The sequence below is a fragment of the Hyalella azteca genome, unplaced genomic scaffold, assembly GCF_000764305.2.
Source record: "Hyalella azteca isolate HAZT.00-mixed unplaced genomic scaffold, Hazt_2.0.2 contig9815, whole genome shotgun sequence".
Taxonomy (NCBI): domain Eukaryota; kingdom Metazoa; phylum Arthropoda; class Malacostraca; order Amphipoda; family Hyalellidae; genus Hyalella; species Hyalella azteca.
In genome coordinates, this window is record NW_025939875.1 from 457,664 (window position 1) to 476,296 (window position 18,633).

The 18,633-nt window shown below is 40.1% G+C and overlaps 1 protein-coding gene across 2 annotated transcripts in view; it reads left to right on the forward strand.

The window, feature by feature from the left end:
- The window catches only part of LOC108677418 (inositol hexakisphosphate and diphosphoinositol-pentakisphosphate kinase), a 46,138-nt gene that overhangs the window by 20,963 nt on the left and 6,542 nt on the right, over nt 1-18,633 (forward strand). For both annotated transcript variants that reach the window (XM_047882167.1, XM_047882168.1), the window contains 16 exons: nt 2,280-2,365; nt 3,391-3,516; nt 5,880-5,915; nt 6,953-7,190; nt 7,452-7,660; nt 8,044-8,273; nt 8,870-9,018; nt 9,498-9,612; nt 10,345-10,472; nt 10,948-11,047; nt 11,319-11,363; nt 12,349-12,490; nt 13,572-15,233; nt 15,484-15,538; nt 15,822-16,003; nt 17,511-17,546. In XM_047882167.1, coding sequence (XP_047738123.1) covers nt 2,280-2,365; nt 3,391-3,516; nt 5,880-5,915; nt 6,953-7,190; nt 7,452-7,660; nt 8,044-8,273; nt 8,870-9,018; nt 9,498-9,612; nt 10,345-10,472; nt 10,948-11,047; nt 11,319-11,363; nt 12,349-12,490; nt 13,572-15,233; nt 15,484-15,538; nt 15,822-16,003; nt 17,511-17,546 — 3,539 coding nt within the window. The remainder of the gene's footprint in view (nt 1-2,279; nt 2,366-3,390; nt 3,517-5,879; nt 5,916-6,952; nt 7,191-7,451; nt 7,661-8,043; nt 8,274-8,869; nt 9,019-9,497; nt 9,613-10,344; nt 10,473-10,947; nt 11,048-11,318; nt 11,364-12,348; nt 12,491-13,571; nt 15,234-15,483; nt 15,539-15,821; nt 16,004-17,510; nt 17,547-18,633) is intronic.

Consider the following 18,633-nt stretch of genomic DNA (forward strand, 5'->3'; position numbering starts at 1 on the left):
ATAGTTCCGTAATTGAAATATTCAGTAATATTAAACAGGTGATCAAATATTCAACTTTTTTTCTACGGATGCATTATCGATCGTTAATGTTCGTATTTAATAAAGGCTTGATAACTCGAGTTACCGTTGATTGACCATGGGGTAAACTGAGTAAACCTTCCTCATATGTACAGTCCATACGCCTTCCCTTAATTAACTTGAGCGCTCACTGTCCCTAGTGTTTGTGGTGCTTCTGTATAAACTGTGGTCGTTATTCTCATGGCTTATTTGATCAGGAATAATAATTTTAAATTGTAATACTTAGTACAACTTTCTTCTATTAAGATCGGTGGTACTTCAGGTATTGAGTTTCACGTAGATATTATCTTAAAGTTATATCCGTCATCCATTTCTTTGCGATTCTTCATTCCAGTTTTTATGGATTCAAATTCCATATGAATTTTGATGACAGTACCACTTCCAACCTTTAATTCAGTAATTTTACAATTATTTTCGTCATCCACTTTATTTTGTAGAGTTTGTACTTAGTTCTTGTTTTCCTGCAATTTTTGTTCAATGCACTTTTGCGTCCTTCCTCTCCTTTACAGTCACTTATCGGAGTACACCTGCAACAAAGGGGTCTTTATCCGAATCCTTCAGTGAGTCCTGCTTTCTCGTTCAATAAATATCCCTTCCCAAATCGTCTGTTCGTCTATTACAGTAAATATTCACCTTCGTTATCTGTTGCTTCTTTTCGCGTCATCACTCTGTGGTGACACCCTTTGACTGCGCAAACTAAAGAGATGAATTTGCATAAATTAAATTGTGAATTTGCATAATATTCAAGCATAAATGAATAAAATCTATCTTGGTTGCAGTATTACAGGCCTGGAGTTATTCATTAATCGGTCAGCTGCTAAATGTCTGTAGCTATGACAATAACATTTTTTGACATTTTATTCCTGAGAAAATGTTGAAAAAATTTCCCGACCCTTGCAGGTATTGAGGTTCTTTTGGGAGTCAAGCATGAATGAGATCTGAGTTATTGATTGCTGAACATTAACCAACTATCATGTTATAAACATGGGATTTTTGAGGAAACTAATATAATATGCGATGAGCTCACACTACAAGCATGTTAATCCCACTTAACCTGTCTACTTGAAACGCTCCTGAATTTGGTGGGACTTGCTTTTTCCCTCGACATTGTTCTGGTATTTTGCATAAGTGAAGATCTCTTTACCCTATCAGTGTTGCATGTATCTTCAACGTGGGACCAATTTTTTTATTTATGCACGCATTATTTGAGATTTCACTGGCAAAAAATGTGCAATTTGCAGTTCATCTTTCTTTTTGATCATAGGGCATCTGCAGATCTCGTCTGATTTTTTTCCCCACTGCAGACTGTGCTTGTGTTCAGCCTCGGGTTTTCTTGGTACTGAAATTGTCTACTGACAATCCCTTCTGCCCGGCCAAACTAGGTCACTATGACTCACAAATGTACACCGCTATTTCGACACTCTTATTGGCATGAGTGAGGCAAAAAATTGCAAACTTCCCAAATTCTTAGGCGCGATATTGGTGTCATGAAAAGAAACCGGTAGAAAGTATAGAGTATACAAACTGGTAGCAAGAAATTCATTTTAATACCATGTATTTTGTAACTCCCCGGCCTCGAATATATTTTCCGCATTTGTGTATTTGAGTTTTTTATTCGTGAGTCTTAAATAGCCTGTTATAAGTATGTCGTTGTAAACATTGTCCTTTAGTCTTCTAGATAACTGAATTATATGCATATGACTACCCCTATTCCACAGGGCATGCAATGTGTGGGCTCTACTCTGAACTTTCCAACTTTCCATAGTCAGTTTTTACTGATTTCGTGCAAATCAAAAATCAGTGAGAATGATTGGCCTAATTTTCTTGTTGCCTTTGACACTTTACTCGGTTTTTGGTAAGCGCAGCACGTGAAATTTACAGTTAAATGTGTGTACATGGCCTGGCTACGTCTTCTTGTTCAATCATATAATCACATTTCGATGTGCTCTTCCTCTGATATTCTTCCTTCCGAACAAAATGCATGATGAACGATCCCATATTCTGCATCGTGCTCTAATTTCTTTATTATACATAACATTTAACATTACGGTTTCTCTCTATACATTTCCATCGATTTTCCGTCTACGTTTATATACAAATCGTTTCATTTTTAGGTTAATTATGCTTGATATATTTTTCGTTTTTCCTCTGCTTTTGGGGGTTATGGTGACGGGCTGTGTTAATAATAATTTCGTGTGCAGGTACAAGCATTTCTCAGGCATCAACCGGAAAGTGCAGCTCAAATACCAGCCCAATGGGTGGAAGAGACGCTCCAGCAGCGAGGACGGTACGTAGTGTAGTGTAAATCCTGCGATTTATGTCAGTACTGTTAATTAACGCAGGATTTTCATTGCTCTTTAAATGACCGGAAGATATTGTGTACTGTGGGAATATCTTGAAAGATCTCAATGTAAAGGTTAATTTGAGGAGATTGAATGGTTGTTTTTCTCATCCAACGTGGACTTCGAGTACATGAATATATAAAAATACATTAAAATATATTATTTGAAATGATATCAGTGTCGTTCCCGTCTTGAAGTTGAGTCCGCCATGACATTTTTACGCGAGCACTGAATTATTGTAGCAATAAGATTGTGAAACGCATTTTAGTATACAAGTGGTATATATTCACATAAAAAATCGTTTTAGATGGTTGGCGCGATATGATACTGTGTAATATTCCAATTTGGAATATTCCAATCCAATTCCAACTGTGTAATATTCCATTCCAATTTTATTTTCGTACTATCTTCATTTCGCTTGTAAACCAGCAAACAACATTGAGACTCTAATGCGTTCCTTCCTCTGCTGTGTCATTAATGTGGCCTAATGCTTTTCGACGTCTTACTTATGCTGCCAACAGAACGTCACTGAATTCGCCTGTTAGCGCGCCAACAGAACGTCACTGAATTCGCCTGTTAAGGCGCCAACAGAACGCCACTGAATTCGCCTGTTCGGGCGCCAACAGAACGTCTCTGAATTTGCCTGTTCGGGCGCCAACAGAACGTCACCGAATTCGCCTCTTCGGGCGCTAACAAAACTTCACCGTATTCGCCTGTTCGGGCGCCAACAGACCGCCACTGAATTTGCCTGTTCGGGCGCCAACAGAACGTCACCGAATTCGTCGGTTTGGGCGCCAACAGAACGTCACCGAATTTGCCTCTTCGGGCGCTAACAAAACTTCACCGTATTCGCCTGTTCGGGCGCCAACAAAACGTCTCTGAATTTGCCTGTTAGCGCGCCAACAGAACGGCACTGAATTCGCCTGTTCGGGCGCCAACAGACCGCCACTAAACTGATCTATTGTTGCAGGGGAAGTGGGGGGAGCACCATCTTTGGTGCTCATCCTGAAGTGGGGAGGCGAGCTGACTCCTGCTGGTCGCATCCAGGCGGAGGAGCTGGGCAGGATATTCCGCTGCATGTATCCTGGGGGACAAGGTAAGCAAGCGCTACAGTCCTTCGGTCCTTCCCTTCATATTGTGGTATGTCGCCATGGTCTAGTGTACGGCACCCCACAGCACTTCTTTGTGTTGCTCGCCTTCTATATCATGTTGCACACACGGGTGTGTGAACATCAGTGTTTAATCACTACCGTTTCAACATCGGTGTTTCATCACTCCCGTTACAACATCCCAGTTGCGTCACTTCCATTAAAACATCCCAGTTTCTTAAATCCCGTTTCAACTTCAGTGTTTCATCACTCTCGTTCCAACATCAGTGTTTCATCATTCCCGATTCAACTTCAGTGTTTCGTCTTTCCCCTTCCAACATCCCGGTTTCGTCACTTCCGTCTCAACATCCCAGTTTCATCTCTCCCGTGCGTTGTGTTCGTGTCGCCGCGCTGAACTTTCTGGGTGCAATTATTCATGACAATGGACATGAGGTCATTATTAACTCCATCTATGAAGCGAAATTTTTCAGCCCACGGCAAGAGCTTTATACGTTTTTTTTTTACATCACTATCCCTTCCATTTATCTTTGAAATTAAATTTGGAATCAAATTTTTTTCCGATATAAATATTCATATTTACCGTGGTAAAAAAAATAAGCCAAAAGTTTTTTGCTATTCACTCTAGGGACCGAACTCGACTTTGATTTTCTCGACTCACCTTTTTACGTCGATGTATCTATATACCTACTCCGCGCTCGCCGCACTCGAAGGTATGGCATGCTTTTTGACCTGAAATCTCCCGCGTTCAAGCATTTAAACACCCAGCATGTGTGCAGTCAGGGTTTATTTCGGACTATGGTATATAACATACAATCTATCAATGGGCCTAATACCGACGTATTGAAATTTTCTATGCCTGTAACATTTCTGGATGCTATCGTCCGTGAAGATGTCATCTCTTGCGACTCTGAAATTTTTGATGTATCCGTTGATAAAATTATGCTTGAACGCGAGGTGTATAGTTATATTCCCTTGCTAATTACACGAGCGATCTTTGCAGTATGGCTAAACTGTGAACTTAGCTCTATGATTTCGCATTCTTACTCTGGAAGTTCATATGCTCGTGTGTTCCTTGCTTTTTCCCCTGGCTTTCATTTGTTTGAGGTATATGTCTGTGTTTTTTATTATGTCTCAAACACTTTTTATTCTCCCATGACACACTTGTTCAATGTGTTGTACTGCGCCGTACTTCCTGTTCACCTTAGGTTCAAAATTTTTATATAGGTTCAAAATTTGAATATAGTTTATGCACTCGTAGATGTAATTGGCATCAATTTGACCTCTTCATGTGTCTGTAATCCTCTAAGCTACGTATATTTTAACATTCAAACCTGTATAATTATGCATTGATGATTCTCACGTACAGTATCGTATTTAATTTATTAAAATGAGACCTCATTCAACATCATGTTCAGAACTTTTCGCGAAACACCAATACCAAAACTGCTCTGACGCCACATGAAACATGTTCAAAATACTTCTGAACTTGTTCAAGTTATTCTTCTGTATTTTGATATCAATCTAGAATTTTCAAAGTGTCCGATGTCTTCGCTTTTGATGACGTAGTATCTATTTAAAGAAGTTTCGCAGTTTTTTTAGTTAATGAAAACGGGACCGCCCTATTACGTTCTGAAATATCAAAAACTAGGAAAATTTTAGACCCAGTAATTACTACTACTGGTACTTACATTTTATTTCTGTTTGTAATCCTATCGTTAGTTATCGTACGTGTAAACTATGTAAATGATTGAATTCAATATTGTTGTTAGATTTTATTAGCATGAACTGCTTGTTGATCTCATCTATTTACTTATATACTCGTAGATTTCCTGTGAAGCATATTCATTTCGGCAACCATTTGTGTACAGTATTCGCATGTATTTACTTTTAACTTCGTATTTTCTTCCTTTTATTGCGCAATTATCCACATTTACTGATGCAGGTATAACTATTATAATTCTCATCCTTTTACCCAACTTCCCTACTCGTACTTTCAAGATTATTTAATTTGATGGACGTTCGTTCGAAATGAGTTGTACAATATGAAGTGTTAAAAGTATAATTTTTTATCTACATTTATTTTGACTTCAATTCGCTCCTGAAACGGTCGAAATTATTGCTTCATTTCCACGAGAATCTAAGCCGCTTTCCCTGCAAAAATTCACAAATTTTTCGTAATATCTCCGATAAATCCCTCATACTCCTGCATGGGCCTTGTAACTTACACTGAATGCTCTCACGTCTTCACTCTTCATCTTGGAAGAGCTAATATTCACTAAACCCGTTTTAATGGCGCGTAGCATGAGTGAAAGGTTTGCCTGGATTAACTTAAAGTATATCGCTTTTTCAGAAAGATCCAACTGGCATCATGACTCTTCTAGCAAACGTAAGTAGAGACTTTTATCCTGCACATAGTAGCTCCTATCCTCTTCACTTATCTTCACTTATCGACGGTTCTTGACTCGGGTGTAAGTAGATAACGACGTCTATTGGTACCGCATGATCGTACATTTGCTCCTACTTCATCTAAGTACTGATTTGATGAAATTTTCTTAACTGTAATCTTACGAACTACTTCCACCATCTGCTAATACATTATTTTAGCGACTTTACTACTTGAACAGTTGATGCCACTTTGATATTAAAAGCTTACGGAAAACGAAGCGAATAAAAATGCCCATAGATTTGCTTGCATAAATGCCAGCTCACACGTTGCAGCAATAATGATGTAACGCTTCGTTATCATCAGTCAAAATCTTAGTGCTTGCCATCTTCATTCATAACTTTCCAAAATGCCTGTATTTATTAAAATCATAACATTGATTACGCTGCTAAATCTGAACCAACTGAAAATCACACAATTTTTTTTGCTGAACTTGAAATCGTGTCTTTTAAAAAAAGAGAACATTGACGAAAAATGTGCCCAGATTTCCTGGACAGTCCCTAGCCTGAGCTCTCGTTAATACGGGCATTTTAGATCAACATAGGCGCTGTTCTTGCGGCGTATTTGTTGAGTTTACTACCAGACAATGAGTGGTTATCTGTTATGTGTAATCTTTCTCTTCGGTGGTGTACGGGAAGATACTAGCGATCTTTAACTGCGTATTATCATTCCATCTGTGTTTCGACATGTGCTGGCAGCGTGCACTACCTTACTGTATATAATCATACCACCCGCTCAATGATTAGTACTGACTGCAAACTTCACATTAATGCATTTACAATCGTAACACAGTCACAACGTAACACAGCCATTTTTGCTGGCAGCAAACGCTGTCGGTACTAAATTGTGGGTAAAATTTGACGCACTTCATTGTAGGTGTATAATGCTACTGCACTTTTGACTTATGGAATGCGTTGACTTCTTAGACTTCTTCAACATAATCCCGCGTGAAATTCGTCAATGGAAGTTATTGTGTGCAGGCGAGTACTCGAACACCACACAAGGCCTGGGCCTCCTGCGCCTACACTCCACCTTCAGGCATGACCTCAAGATCTACGCCAGCGATGAGGGGCGCGTCCAAATGACGGCCGCTGCGTTCGCTAAGGGCCTGCTGGCGCTCGAGGGCGAGCTGACGCCCATACTTGTACAGATGGTAAAGAGTGCCAACACCAACGGCTTGCTGGATAACGACTGCGACTCTAGTAAACACCAGAACATGTGAGTCGCAACTTATAATTTGAAAAACCTTCTTGAATCGACTTCAAATAATTAAAATAAGCTCGTCTTAATAATGATGATAATATCCGGTTAATGATTCTTTCTTAAAAATGTCCTAAATTATAAGATTTGAACGCTTATTAGCACATAAGTTTTTTGGTAATTATATATTTATTTGAATTTTAAGTGAAGATTTTTTAAGTGGATATAGTTGATTCACTAATGAATTTGTCAACACTCATTTCACTCCGCAAATCTCAGCGTGAAGACAAAGCTGCACGAGATGCTGCAGGTAGACAGGGAGTTCACCGCCGAGGATCTGGAGAAGCTCAACCCGACGCACTCGAGCTCCATCGACACCGCCCTGCAGTTCATCAAGAACCCCGTCGCCATGTGCGACAAAATCTACGCTCTCATCAACGATCTCAACGAGCTTCTCAAGACCAAGGCTGCCGAGCAAAACAAACAAGGTAACCGGCGCCATATTGATGATGGAGCATCTATCTTTAAGTGACATGAAACCCGCAGATCAAGCCCTGTTAGTTTAATAGTATTACCGTATAGTATTAGTTTAATGGTATATTTAGTACGAGAGAAAGTATATGTGACGTTGGCAGTGAAAGTGTCAATCAAGGCCTTCGTAGAAGAATCTTATATGGAATGTACAAGAGGATATACAATCGTAGTGATATTATTTTGCTAAGGAATGGTTATCATTACAGTAATGATACATGTAAACATGCGCACTAATTAATGACGCTTTATCACGAACTAATCGTTATAAATTACTCCAATTAACTTGCTCAGTCTGAGTATCAGTAAACATCGTGATAGCGCCATTGTTTCTGTACAGAAAGGAAGTCCTCGCATCACGGTGACTCCTGGGAACTGATGCAGCGGCGCTGGTCTAAGCTCGAGAAGGATTTCAAGACCAAGAAAGGCCAGTATGAGATATCGAAAATTCCTGATATTTATGACTGCGTGAAGTACGACTTGCAGCACAACCATCACCAAGTGCTCTTCGAGCGCGCCGAGGAGCTCTACAAGTGCTCCAAGTACATGGCTGATGTGGTCATCCCGCAGGTCTGATTCAGTTATTAAATTGTTTAATATCGCTCTTACATGTAATAACTTAGTATGCCAAATTGTTGAATGTCGCACGAGTATCGAATATCTTGGTGTAATAAATTTTTTAATAACGCACTTACATTCTATGACCCAGTATGCCAAATTGTCGAATTTCCCACGAGTAGTATCGAATATCTTGGTGTAATAAATTTTTTTAATATCGCACATACATGCAATAAGCCAGTACATATACCAAATTGTCAAATGTCTCGCGCATATTACCATAACTTCGTATTGTAAGGAAAACCGTTACATCGTATGGTTTTTTGGCAGGAAATTTTATCGTCGATTTGTATAATAATTCTCAATTAGATGGTTGGATAGCAGACGCACGAATCGGTGATTTCAAGAAATCACAAATTTATTCTCCCATAAATTGATTATATTATGTAGGGATTATTTCGTGAATTTAATTCCAGTATTTTAATGTTATTATTTAAAATATAATTAATCTAAATGTAATATGATTTACAACTAATTATTATTAGTTCGTTATTGATGTTACTTAATTGATTAGTGAAGTAAACTTAATTGATTTTTTTCGAATGCAGGAGTACGGGATGACGAAGCAGGAGAAACTCAGCATCGGCGAGGGCATCTGCACGCCGCTGCTCAAGAAGATCCGTGCCGACCTGCAGCGCAACATTGAACCTGACGCTGAGGACGCGCATGGCGAGAGTGTGAACAGGCTGCATCCCAGGTGGGTGCATATATTCCCTTCCAATATTATTGTTTATATTTCATCACTACCAGTTGGGGGAGTGTTGATGGCACTGGGCGGTGATACTTGTGATGCGTGGTGACGTCATTTCGTCAATGCGCGGTTGGGCTCTGAACACGCGTAGCATTGCGGCACGTAGGGATTATTGCAATGCTCTAAATAATTTCTATACCTATAATATATAATGAAGTCTATCAGAGTTGCCCTTAAGTTGAGCATAATGTAGCTTAATATATTATGCTTCCCATTATCTTGGAACCTTTGACTTAGTCAATGAGCGGCTCGGCTCTGAACATGCGTAGCTTTGCGGCACTTTGATATTATCAATATTTCAATGCTCTAAGTAGTCTCTATATAATAAAGTCTATCAGAGTTGCTCTTAATTTGAGCATAATGTAGCTTAATATATTATGCTTCCCATTATCTCGGAGCCTTAAGTGTGTGTATGTTTGTGGCAGCTACTCGCACGGCGTGAGCAGTCCCGGGCGCCACGTACGCACGCGCCTCTACTTCACCAGTGAAAGCCACATCCACTCTCTCCTCACCGTCCTCAGATTCGGCGGCCTCATCGACGTAAATTCCGTTCAATATCTCGTTACCTTATTATTGTGATATTGCATCGACTGTCTTTTGTTTACATACAATGTCTATTTATCATTCATTTGTGAGAGCCACATCCACTCCCTCCTCACCGTCCTCAGATTCGGCGGCCTCATCGACGTCAGTTCCGTTCAATATATCGTTACCTTAATATTTTATTATTATTGTGGTATTGCATCAACTGTCTTTTGTTTAGATACAATGTCTATTTATCATTCATTGTTTGTTTTTGTGGACGTGTGATCTTTTTTTCTTACATTTGTGTCTGCTTCTTTTTGAGTTCTTTTAGATGCTGAGTCGACGCTGGGTCAATGGGTAGCATATTGATGATATTTGGATTTGACTTTTTTTTAGTTTTCTGTGGCCTATGCACTTTTCTCCACCAAACGAATTAAGCACTCGCGTTTCTTTTGAAATATTTCACCAATTGAACGGAAGTTTATCTCTAACAATATCGTTAATATTATTGTCGCGGCCACGAGCAGCAATATTCAGAAAAGTTGTAGTTAAATTGCGGAACGACTATTAGTTAGCTCACCCGAGGTGCTTCATCTCTGAGAATAAAGTTTTCATTATGGGCGTGTATATATCCTTACATGACATGACGATGGAAAGTTAATTGATGTTGGGGTGACTGATGTGAGAGTAACTGATGTAGGGGTACTGTAACTGATTAAGAAATTAATGGTGTCTATGTTTGTGCAGGCAACGAAAGACGAGCAGTGGAGTCGTGCCATGGAGTACGTGGGCTCGGTCTCTGAGCTCAACTACCTCAGCCAAATCGTGATCATGCTGTATGAAGATCCTACTAAGGATCCTTCCTCCGAAAACCGGTCAGTAGCTCTTACTTTCTTCAGGAAAGCTCCTTCAACATTGCATGATATAAATCCTCTTCGAGAATTGTTGTACTTCCAAGCAATGAAATTGAAAGGGTCTGCTTTACCTTCCTTGAAGTTCTCACCTGTTTGACTGGCATGAATTTCTTTTGGTCTTGGAAGTGTTCAACTGGAACGGTGACTGCTAATTTATCAAACCTGAGGGTGCTACAGTCTGCTGTAAATATTGCTATCATTACCTAGGAAGTATCATTTCCAATTAAGGTACTACCAATGCCACAATGGTCATTGCCATTTTTAACGTTTGAACTACGTATGTATGGTTAATGAAAACTGTTACATTATTAACTTATTTACATAATCAGTTTAGGTTTTCTTCTTCTAAGTTATCGAGCATGTATAAGTAAATACCTTATCAAGTGAAGTGGTTATCCTAGTATAATACTTGCCTCCTAATACGTACCCCTTGCAGGTTCCACGTGGAGCTCCACTTCAGCCCGGGCGTGAACTGCTGCGTGCACAAGAACCTGCCCCCCGGCCCAGGCTTCAGGCCCAAGAGCAAGAACGAACCTGTGAGTTGCAAGCGTCCGTACACGACAGGACGTCCTAGAATCCATCGAGGGATTATGTACAAAATCGAGGGATTATGTACAAAATTGAAGCTTGCTTGCAAATATTACTTCTGGCCTGTTATTGTTGTGCATCATTTTTGGCGAAGCAGTAATGCCAACTATTAAGATGACGAGTCTCATTCACCACAATTAAATAGATCATAGCTCCAGGATATTAATGCTCATGGTTGGTAATGGTCATTAACTGTCACCGTTCACGACACGCTCTCAGGAGGCTGGCGGTTGCTCAGTTCACATTAGGGCTCCCTGTAGAGTGGTGAGTCTCTTCTCTACTATTTTAATCCTTCACATCACTTTATTTGTCTAATCTATGTCACTTCACTGTGTTGGTGTTAGATATTCGCACATGTTATTAGTCGGTGCCGTCAAATAACCTTTTATATGTGAATTGTACTGTGTTATTTCAAATTGTAAATTGTGATAGCATCGAGTCACCTGTCGTGTATTTGTACTTATAACAGTGCCTCACGTGTGGTGTGAATATACCTATAACATTGCCTCCTTTGTTGTGTTTGGCTCATGTTTTGTATTTGCCATCTGAACAATGCTAACTTGTGTTGCCAACACTGCCGTAGTCACGTAGCGAAAAAGTCACGTTGCTTCTCTATTTAATTTCTTGCTAAAATGATTCTTTCACGAAGTCTATATTTCTAAACATTGCCACAGCATTGCTTATTTAACTCATTTGTGCCTCAAACATTTCACGAAAATTACTTTTTTAGTTGATTGGTGCTTCAAGCATGACCCCAACATTGCTTCTTTGATTAATGTGTGCTTCAAACATTGCCTCCTAACATTGTTTCTCCGATGTTGGCTTCGGAGTTATGTTGTTTGATTGTTTTACTTTTTGTTCTTGTGTTTATTTATAAATTTTTAATAATTTTTAGTTACTTTTCGAAGTTATATTCGAAACGACACTGTAATACTTTCAAACATTCTTTTGCTTTATTTCTATGTTGTTGGAGGTGCTGTTCATCCATTTGGGTTTAAAAATAGTCACTCGGTCTTATTTAAATTTTTCTATGTGGAATTGTGTATTTTTTTCATTAGAATTAGCTTCCACTCGTCGTTCTGTTCTGATGTGCCAAGGATTGAATAAAATACGTAATGACTGGCCACCTGCACAGTCATTTCGTACTTATTGTGTTTAGTTTGCGTTAATCTGAATTAGCTGTCAGTGCACGTTTTATTCCGATACGTTGATAATTGAATAAACCAGTAATGGCCATTCAACCAAACAGCCGCTGTCGCCGAAATTGGAGGAGGAGATGCGTCGCCAGCGTCACACGTCGCGCATCGAGGAGGAGGACATGCAGACGTCGCTGGACTCCACGTCTCTCAACTTCGCCGAGGACGGCAGTGACGACTCCAAGGAGGCCAAGGGTATGGAAGCTCTCACGCCCCAGGGGCTGTACTATCATTCAAAATGCGCACACAAGTATAGGCAGCGGCCTAAGTGCACGTAGCGGCCTAAGTACAGGCAGTGGCTTAAGTTCACACAGCGGCCTAAGTACACGTAGCGGCCTAAGTACACGCAGCGGCCTGTGTACACGTAGTCGGCAGAGTTCTTGCCTGTGGTTGGTGGCGGTGGGTTTAGCTTGAAAAGTCGTCAGTAATAGGCTCAATGAATTATGATTTAATTGTTATGTAGAGGAGTACTGGAGGCTTATAACCTTTGAAGAGTTAACATAAATGATGACAGAATCTCCGCCTAAAAAGCACCCGCTTTTGCTCGCTTTGAGTTTGGGGCTTCATCCCAATGCACTAAAAATCGCCAATAATCTGCCTATTTCGCCGCACAAAACATCGTCTTCTTCCTATGATCAGGATGGAAATGGGATCATTTGAATTCAAGTTAAGGCCCTTAAACCAAAATTAACTTGGTTTCCCTTCGAATTTATGCGTCCTTTTACATACTTGTGTTATGAATATGTTAACCTTAGGAATAGCTTAAATTATCAACTCCGATTTGTACTTTTGCTGTACAAATTTTTAAAACAAACTCATGATATACCTATCTCAGTTTTGATGTGAGGAAGTCGTGGCTCATTGTATTATAGCAAGCAATTGTAAGATATCAATGTTATTTTATTTTTGCTATCATGAGAGTTGGCAATGAAGTCAGAACTTATTTTATTATAACTCTCATTCGATTTTGACCCTCCCACGACGCTCGCTGGATCGTATGTATTGGCGTTATAAAGCACTTAAATATTGAACACTAGTGACCTGGAAGACGTCAACGATTCAGTCATATTGTTGGAAATAGACTTTAACCGGCTGGTCATGCGAGACATTTAATATCCGTTAGAATGGTTAGATCAACGAAATTTCCAACCGTTACTGTTACGAAGTTAGCTCGAAGAAATGGCTACATTGAACTGTTTTTATGAAATTCAGCAGTGTGTGGCATGGATGAAAGAATTTGACAAAGTTTCTAAAATGTTTTTCTTTCTTCTATCAGACGCTTCGGACAAAAAGAAGAACAAGAAATACACGTTTCACTTCGAAGCGTGTGATCCAAAAGCACCTTCCCCGAACGGCAGCGTGCGATCTTCATGTGGTAGTGAGCGAAATCAATCTTCGAAAAACACGACATCGGACGGTAATTTGGACAAGCGCAAATCTTCCAGCGAATCTGGCGAATGTGAAAATGGTTGGAACGGCACCAAGAAAGACACTACCGACTCCGGTGCTAGTTCTGCTCGTTGTTACTTCGATCTCGGTGATGATATTTCGAAATCAAGTGGTGATATCCTACACGATCCGTCATCTGGAGCCTCCAGTGTTGTATCGTTGTTATCGACACCTGCCGCCGAATCTGAAGATTACAGAGACTCTGATTTGATATCACTCAACAACCTGAAGGACCTCTGCACATCCGCGACAGGAAATGATCGGCGTAACGATCCGGTGACCGATCGTAGTGGCTCAAATAATCTTACGTCGCTTGGTAATCTTGCAGATTTGTGCCCTTCAGCCAGATCTTCTGAAGATGTCAAAGCAGATGATGTGCATCCTGGTCCAACTACATGTACCGCTACCTGTTCAGCTATCTCGTGTGTAACACCCACACATGCTGGAGATTCATCCGTCAGTACTAAATTGCCCTCAAACACTCGTGCCATATCCACTGATCTCACTGGTCCTGAAAGCACGACAGTTGCTAAAACTTCTACATCGGATGCCGCTGTTACTGCTCATGTTCCTTCAACTTCTCAGTCTGTTGTGGGCTCTACTGACCACGTCACTTCTACTACATCAAACAGTGAACTCGGTGACGCCGTTTCTTCGACTGTTGATGCTGTTCCCAGTGTTGGAGTCATTACTCCATCCACTGGTTCTCTTTCTAATGTTGTTCAGACTGTAGTATCTTGCGGAACTGCAAGCGTTACTTCACACGGCGTGGCCCAGGTTATTCCAACAGCTACTGCCATTTTGAAAATCTCTGAAACTATTGGTGCTGTTAGTGCTGTTACTGGCACGTTATCTGAGATACCTGAAAATGCTTGTGATACTCAAAGTGCTTTAACTAGTCCTTCATTAGCTTGTAAAAAGACTCCAGGAATAGTTTCAAGCTCACCTAAAACCATGCCTCAACCTGAGATTGGTTCTAGTCATCATTCTTGTCCTCATTCCTCTGGTGCTGAAGCTTCTGTTAATGGTAATACTTCTACCGCTGAAGATGTGCCAAACATGGCGACCAACGATGTTGCTAACGAAAATATCTTCTCGCTAAACGGGGAGGAAACTAACAAACTATCTGGAAAAGTTACTGAAGAGATTGTTGATAGTCGTTGCGCTTCAGAGTCCAAGGCAATTGCTTCAGAATCCACTTCTAGAACCCCTTTCCCTACGTCTCAGCCCAAGGTTTCATCTTCGCAGTCCAAGGATTCTTCTTCTGACACCACAGTTCAGGATTCTCAGAACAATCTTCCAGCCTCTAAGTTAAAGGTTCCCTCTTCTCAGTCTAATGTTTCAGGTTCTGAGTCCAAGGTTCCCAGTGCTCAGGCCATGGGTCGCGCCTCTGAAACCCAAGTTCACAGTTCCGGAGTCGCCCTAAAAGATTCCATGCAATCTGACGGAAAGCAGCAAGACTCTTCTAAGACTCGAACACGTTCTGGCAGTGAGTTGAGTTCTTTCTATGTTCTGGCGCTTAGTAAAGCTCGTTGAAGGTTCAATCAGTTTCCTGTTCCATGGTCCAAATTGGGTCTTCTGAAATAAGAAATTCAGGAAATGTTTTGTTTGCTTGTTGTCCTGTTTGGCTCAATCGATAATTGTTGGTGTGTGAATTGGATGTATTTATTTGAGTATACTAGGTATATATCTGATGATTCTTGTAATTTCCTATATTAATGACTTCCACAAATTTCCAGGTGAAAACAAGAGCAGCGCATGCAAGAAAACCGAACCGATGCCCATAACAAGCAGGTGAAGTATAACACTTGGATGAAAACGTTAGATTTGAGCCAACCATATATTTTATGTTTAATTGATCATCACTTCCACTCTCGAAGTTTTTTCATACAGAACATGATTTTTAAAATAAAAATACATCCTCTTCATTATGGTATTTTCGGGCATCAAGACACCATGTTCTATGCAGCCATTCTTTGCACCTTCCTTATGGCTCGTATACTTGAAGGTTTCATTTTGGTAGAAGACTTTTTTATGATGTGTTATTGTTAAAGAGCTAATTTTGCCGTTCATCCAGGTCTCTGTCGCACTCGGGAACTTTCTATTCGCGTTCAAACTCAGAAGCTGCTCATCAAACGCCCAGGACTGTTGAACAGAAGCCCGCACTCGAGGTGCTCCAGAGTGACTCTCACGCCCGCCCTCGCTCGCTGGAGGCCGACAACGCCCTGCCGCCCGAACACCAGACCAACTTGGAGAGAGGTCAGTGCCATTATCGGGGAGGGATTAGTGCCATTATTGGAGAGAGGTCAGTGCCACTACGGGTCGGTGCCACTATTGGACAGGAGTCAGTGCCACTACTGGAGAGGGGTCAGTGCCACTATCGGGGAGGGCTCAGTGCCACTACTGGAGAATTAATTTCACTTATTTCAGTGAGATCATATCAGATGTATGAGCCTTTAACTGAATTGTTGACAAAGCCGCACTATATCGTTACTTCATGACTCTCGACGGGGAACCTTAATTCAGGTTATTTTTAGGCGGTGTCAGTAATAGAATAAATCGATCTCTTACATTGATTAGCTGACATTACTGAATTCTTTAACATGCAAAAAGGTGCGCATCTTACTCGTAACAGGCCTACTCATAGAGAGCCAAAAATAACTTCTACTAACCCCACCACGAAGCTCTCTCGTCTCCATGGAGGCATCTCCCCCGAGTTACGTGTGACACTTTCTGTATTTATTGCCACATCCACATTACTCGCACCGCCAGTTCCATCGCCACCCTGACATATTATCTATAGACAGGGATCATCAACATGTGCCTGTGCTTCAAGTTAATTTTTAATTAGTCTTTAATTGTCATCCTCTTGTAATTATAAGCTACCTCGTCCAAACCTTGTTCATTAGTTGGACTTGCCTATAAATTCTAAGTTAATCTATACCATAAATCGCTAGTTAACCTTTATGATTATTAATCTTACCTTATACGCTTGCTGGCCATATCATATACTTAGTTCTACTGATCCTGTAGTTGGACGTTTCCTATCTTCCCTGTCTTTATCTAATAATATCTTAAATTTTGACAAAATGGCATATCCGAGAAAAAGGCCTCATCAAATTCCCAAGTTACTAAGGCATCACAAAAAAACGATCTATTCAATTCCTAGTATAGCCAACACATGAAATTTGTATGAGGCAAAATTTTACATTTATTTTATATATATATATACATTTAGCTTTAATTTTTCTCATTTCTGGTCCCCCAGTATCAAAAATAACGTTATTTTTTCTCCCATTTCTCTGTGCTACCACGCGATCGTCTCTGCGACCACGGCGGTATTGTACATCCTTGTTGTACTCTTGCATCGTTTGTATTGTACGTACTGCCTTGCTATGATCAAACTCGAGAAAGGACGCTGCCCTTCTCCGTGCGCTTCTTGCATCGCGTTCATATTTCTTTGCATAACATGAATTTGAAATAAATAACACGCTCCCTCACATAACGATCGTCTACTTTCTGACAAACAAGTTATGTAATTTCTTTTACCTGTATTTAATATTCTCATTGTTAATGATCTTTACATTGTATTTTTTGCTTCTGCCGTTTGTTCTAATAATATCGTCCACTACTTCCGACCATCCATTTGTTGATACTTATCAATATACCATTACTTGAATATAATCCCTTATCAATTTCGCATTCGACAAATTATTTATGTGATGCGACAAAAATTAATGAATATATCATTATAATATGTATGCAGTCGCGAGCTCCAGCCTAGACTCAGTAACTGATGAAGGTAAGATACCTTCCTGCACGGTATCGTACTGGCTTTGCGATACCAAGTCTTAAACGGCATTATTTGCAACTATCATGGTCAAATAACGCCTCTGAATCAACTTTGCCTATCTCTTGACTAAATGCTGAATACTTTTTAGCTTTAACCTTCATTTCGTGTTATGTATAATCTGCCACATGCTGCATGATTCAAGATGTTAATTCACACACTTCTCGCTGTTTGCTTTTGTCGCTTAATTTAGCTAAGCACGAAGCCTGCAATGAGTTAGAGCAATGTTCCATACCACGCCGCCTTAGAAATGCCATTTTTCAGCCTTCTCAACCCCTACTTGAAAACGTTTGCTCTGCAGTTTGTGAGCTGTGTGGTAATATTTTATTTTCACTATCACTAATAATATTAATGATAAGTAATTGTACTATTCATGTTTCATAGTTCTAAACATTTTCAACACGAGTATCTTTTTGCTACCAGTTGCTGTTACCTAAAATCACCTACTATTAGAATTTCAGTGTCGTTTTGATCTGTTCTGCATTAGTAGCTGTCAATATTCGTACGAGGTCAGATCATTCCTGGAAAGCCTGGGTTTTCCCTTAGTAGTTGTGTTCTCTTAGTTTGCATCACTCTCGTTACCATCATCACAGTCTGTTAATTTAGTAAAATGGTTATCGATTAGAATGACAGGGTTGAACAAAATGACATACATACAAACACGTGACATACAGGGGTTGAACAAAATAAGGGAAACGCTTGACATTTTGGTATCGTAATTTTTGAACATGTTATAGACAATGAACGTGATATTTTTATGTTATAGTATTTATTGGTGCTGCTAATTAATATTTTATCCTTGCACAGATATTTTTTGGTAATTTTTGTGTCTTTAACCTAACCTATACGGTAACCTATAAATGGTAAACGTCTCTGACTTTCAAAGAGGCCAAATTTGCTGGTGCCCGTAGGGCAGGTGTTAGTGTGACAGAAACTTCCCGAATGCTTGACGTTTCTAGAGGTACTGTCTCAAAAGTAATGACTGCTTTTGAACGAGAAAGAAAAACGTCCTCAGCAAAGCTCAGGTCTGGCTGAAAGT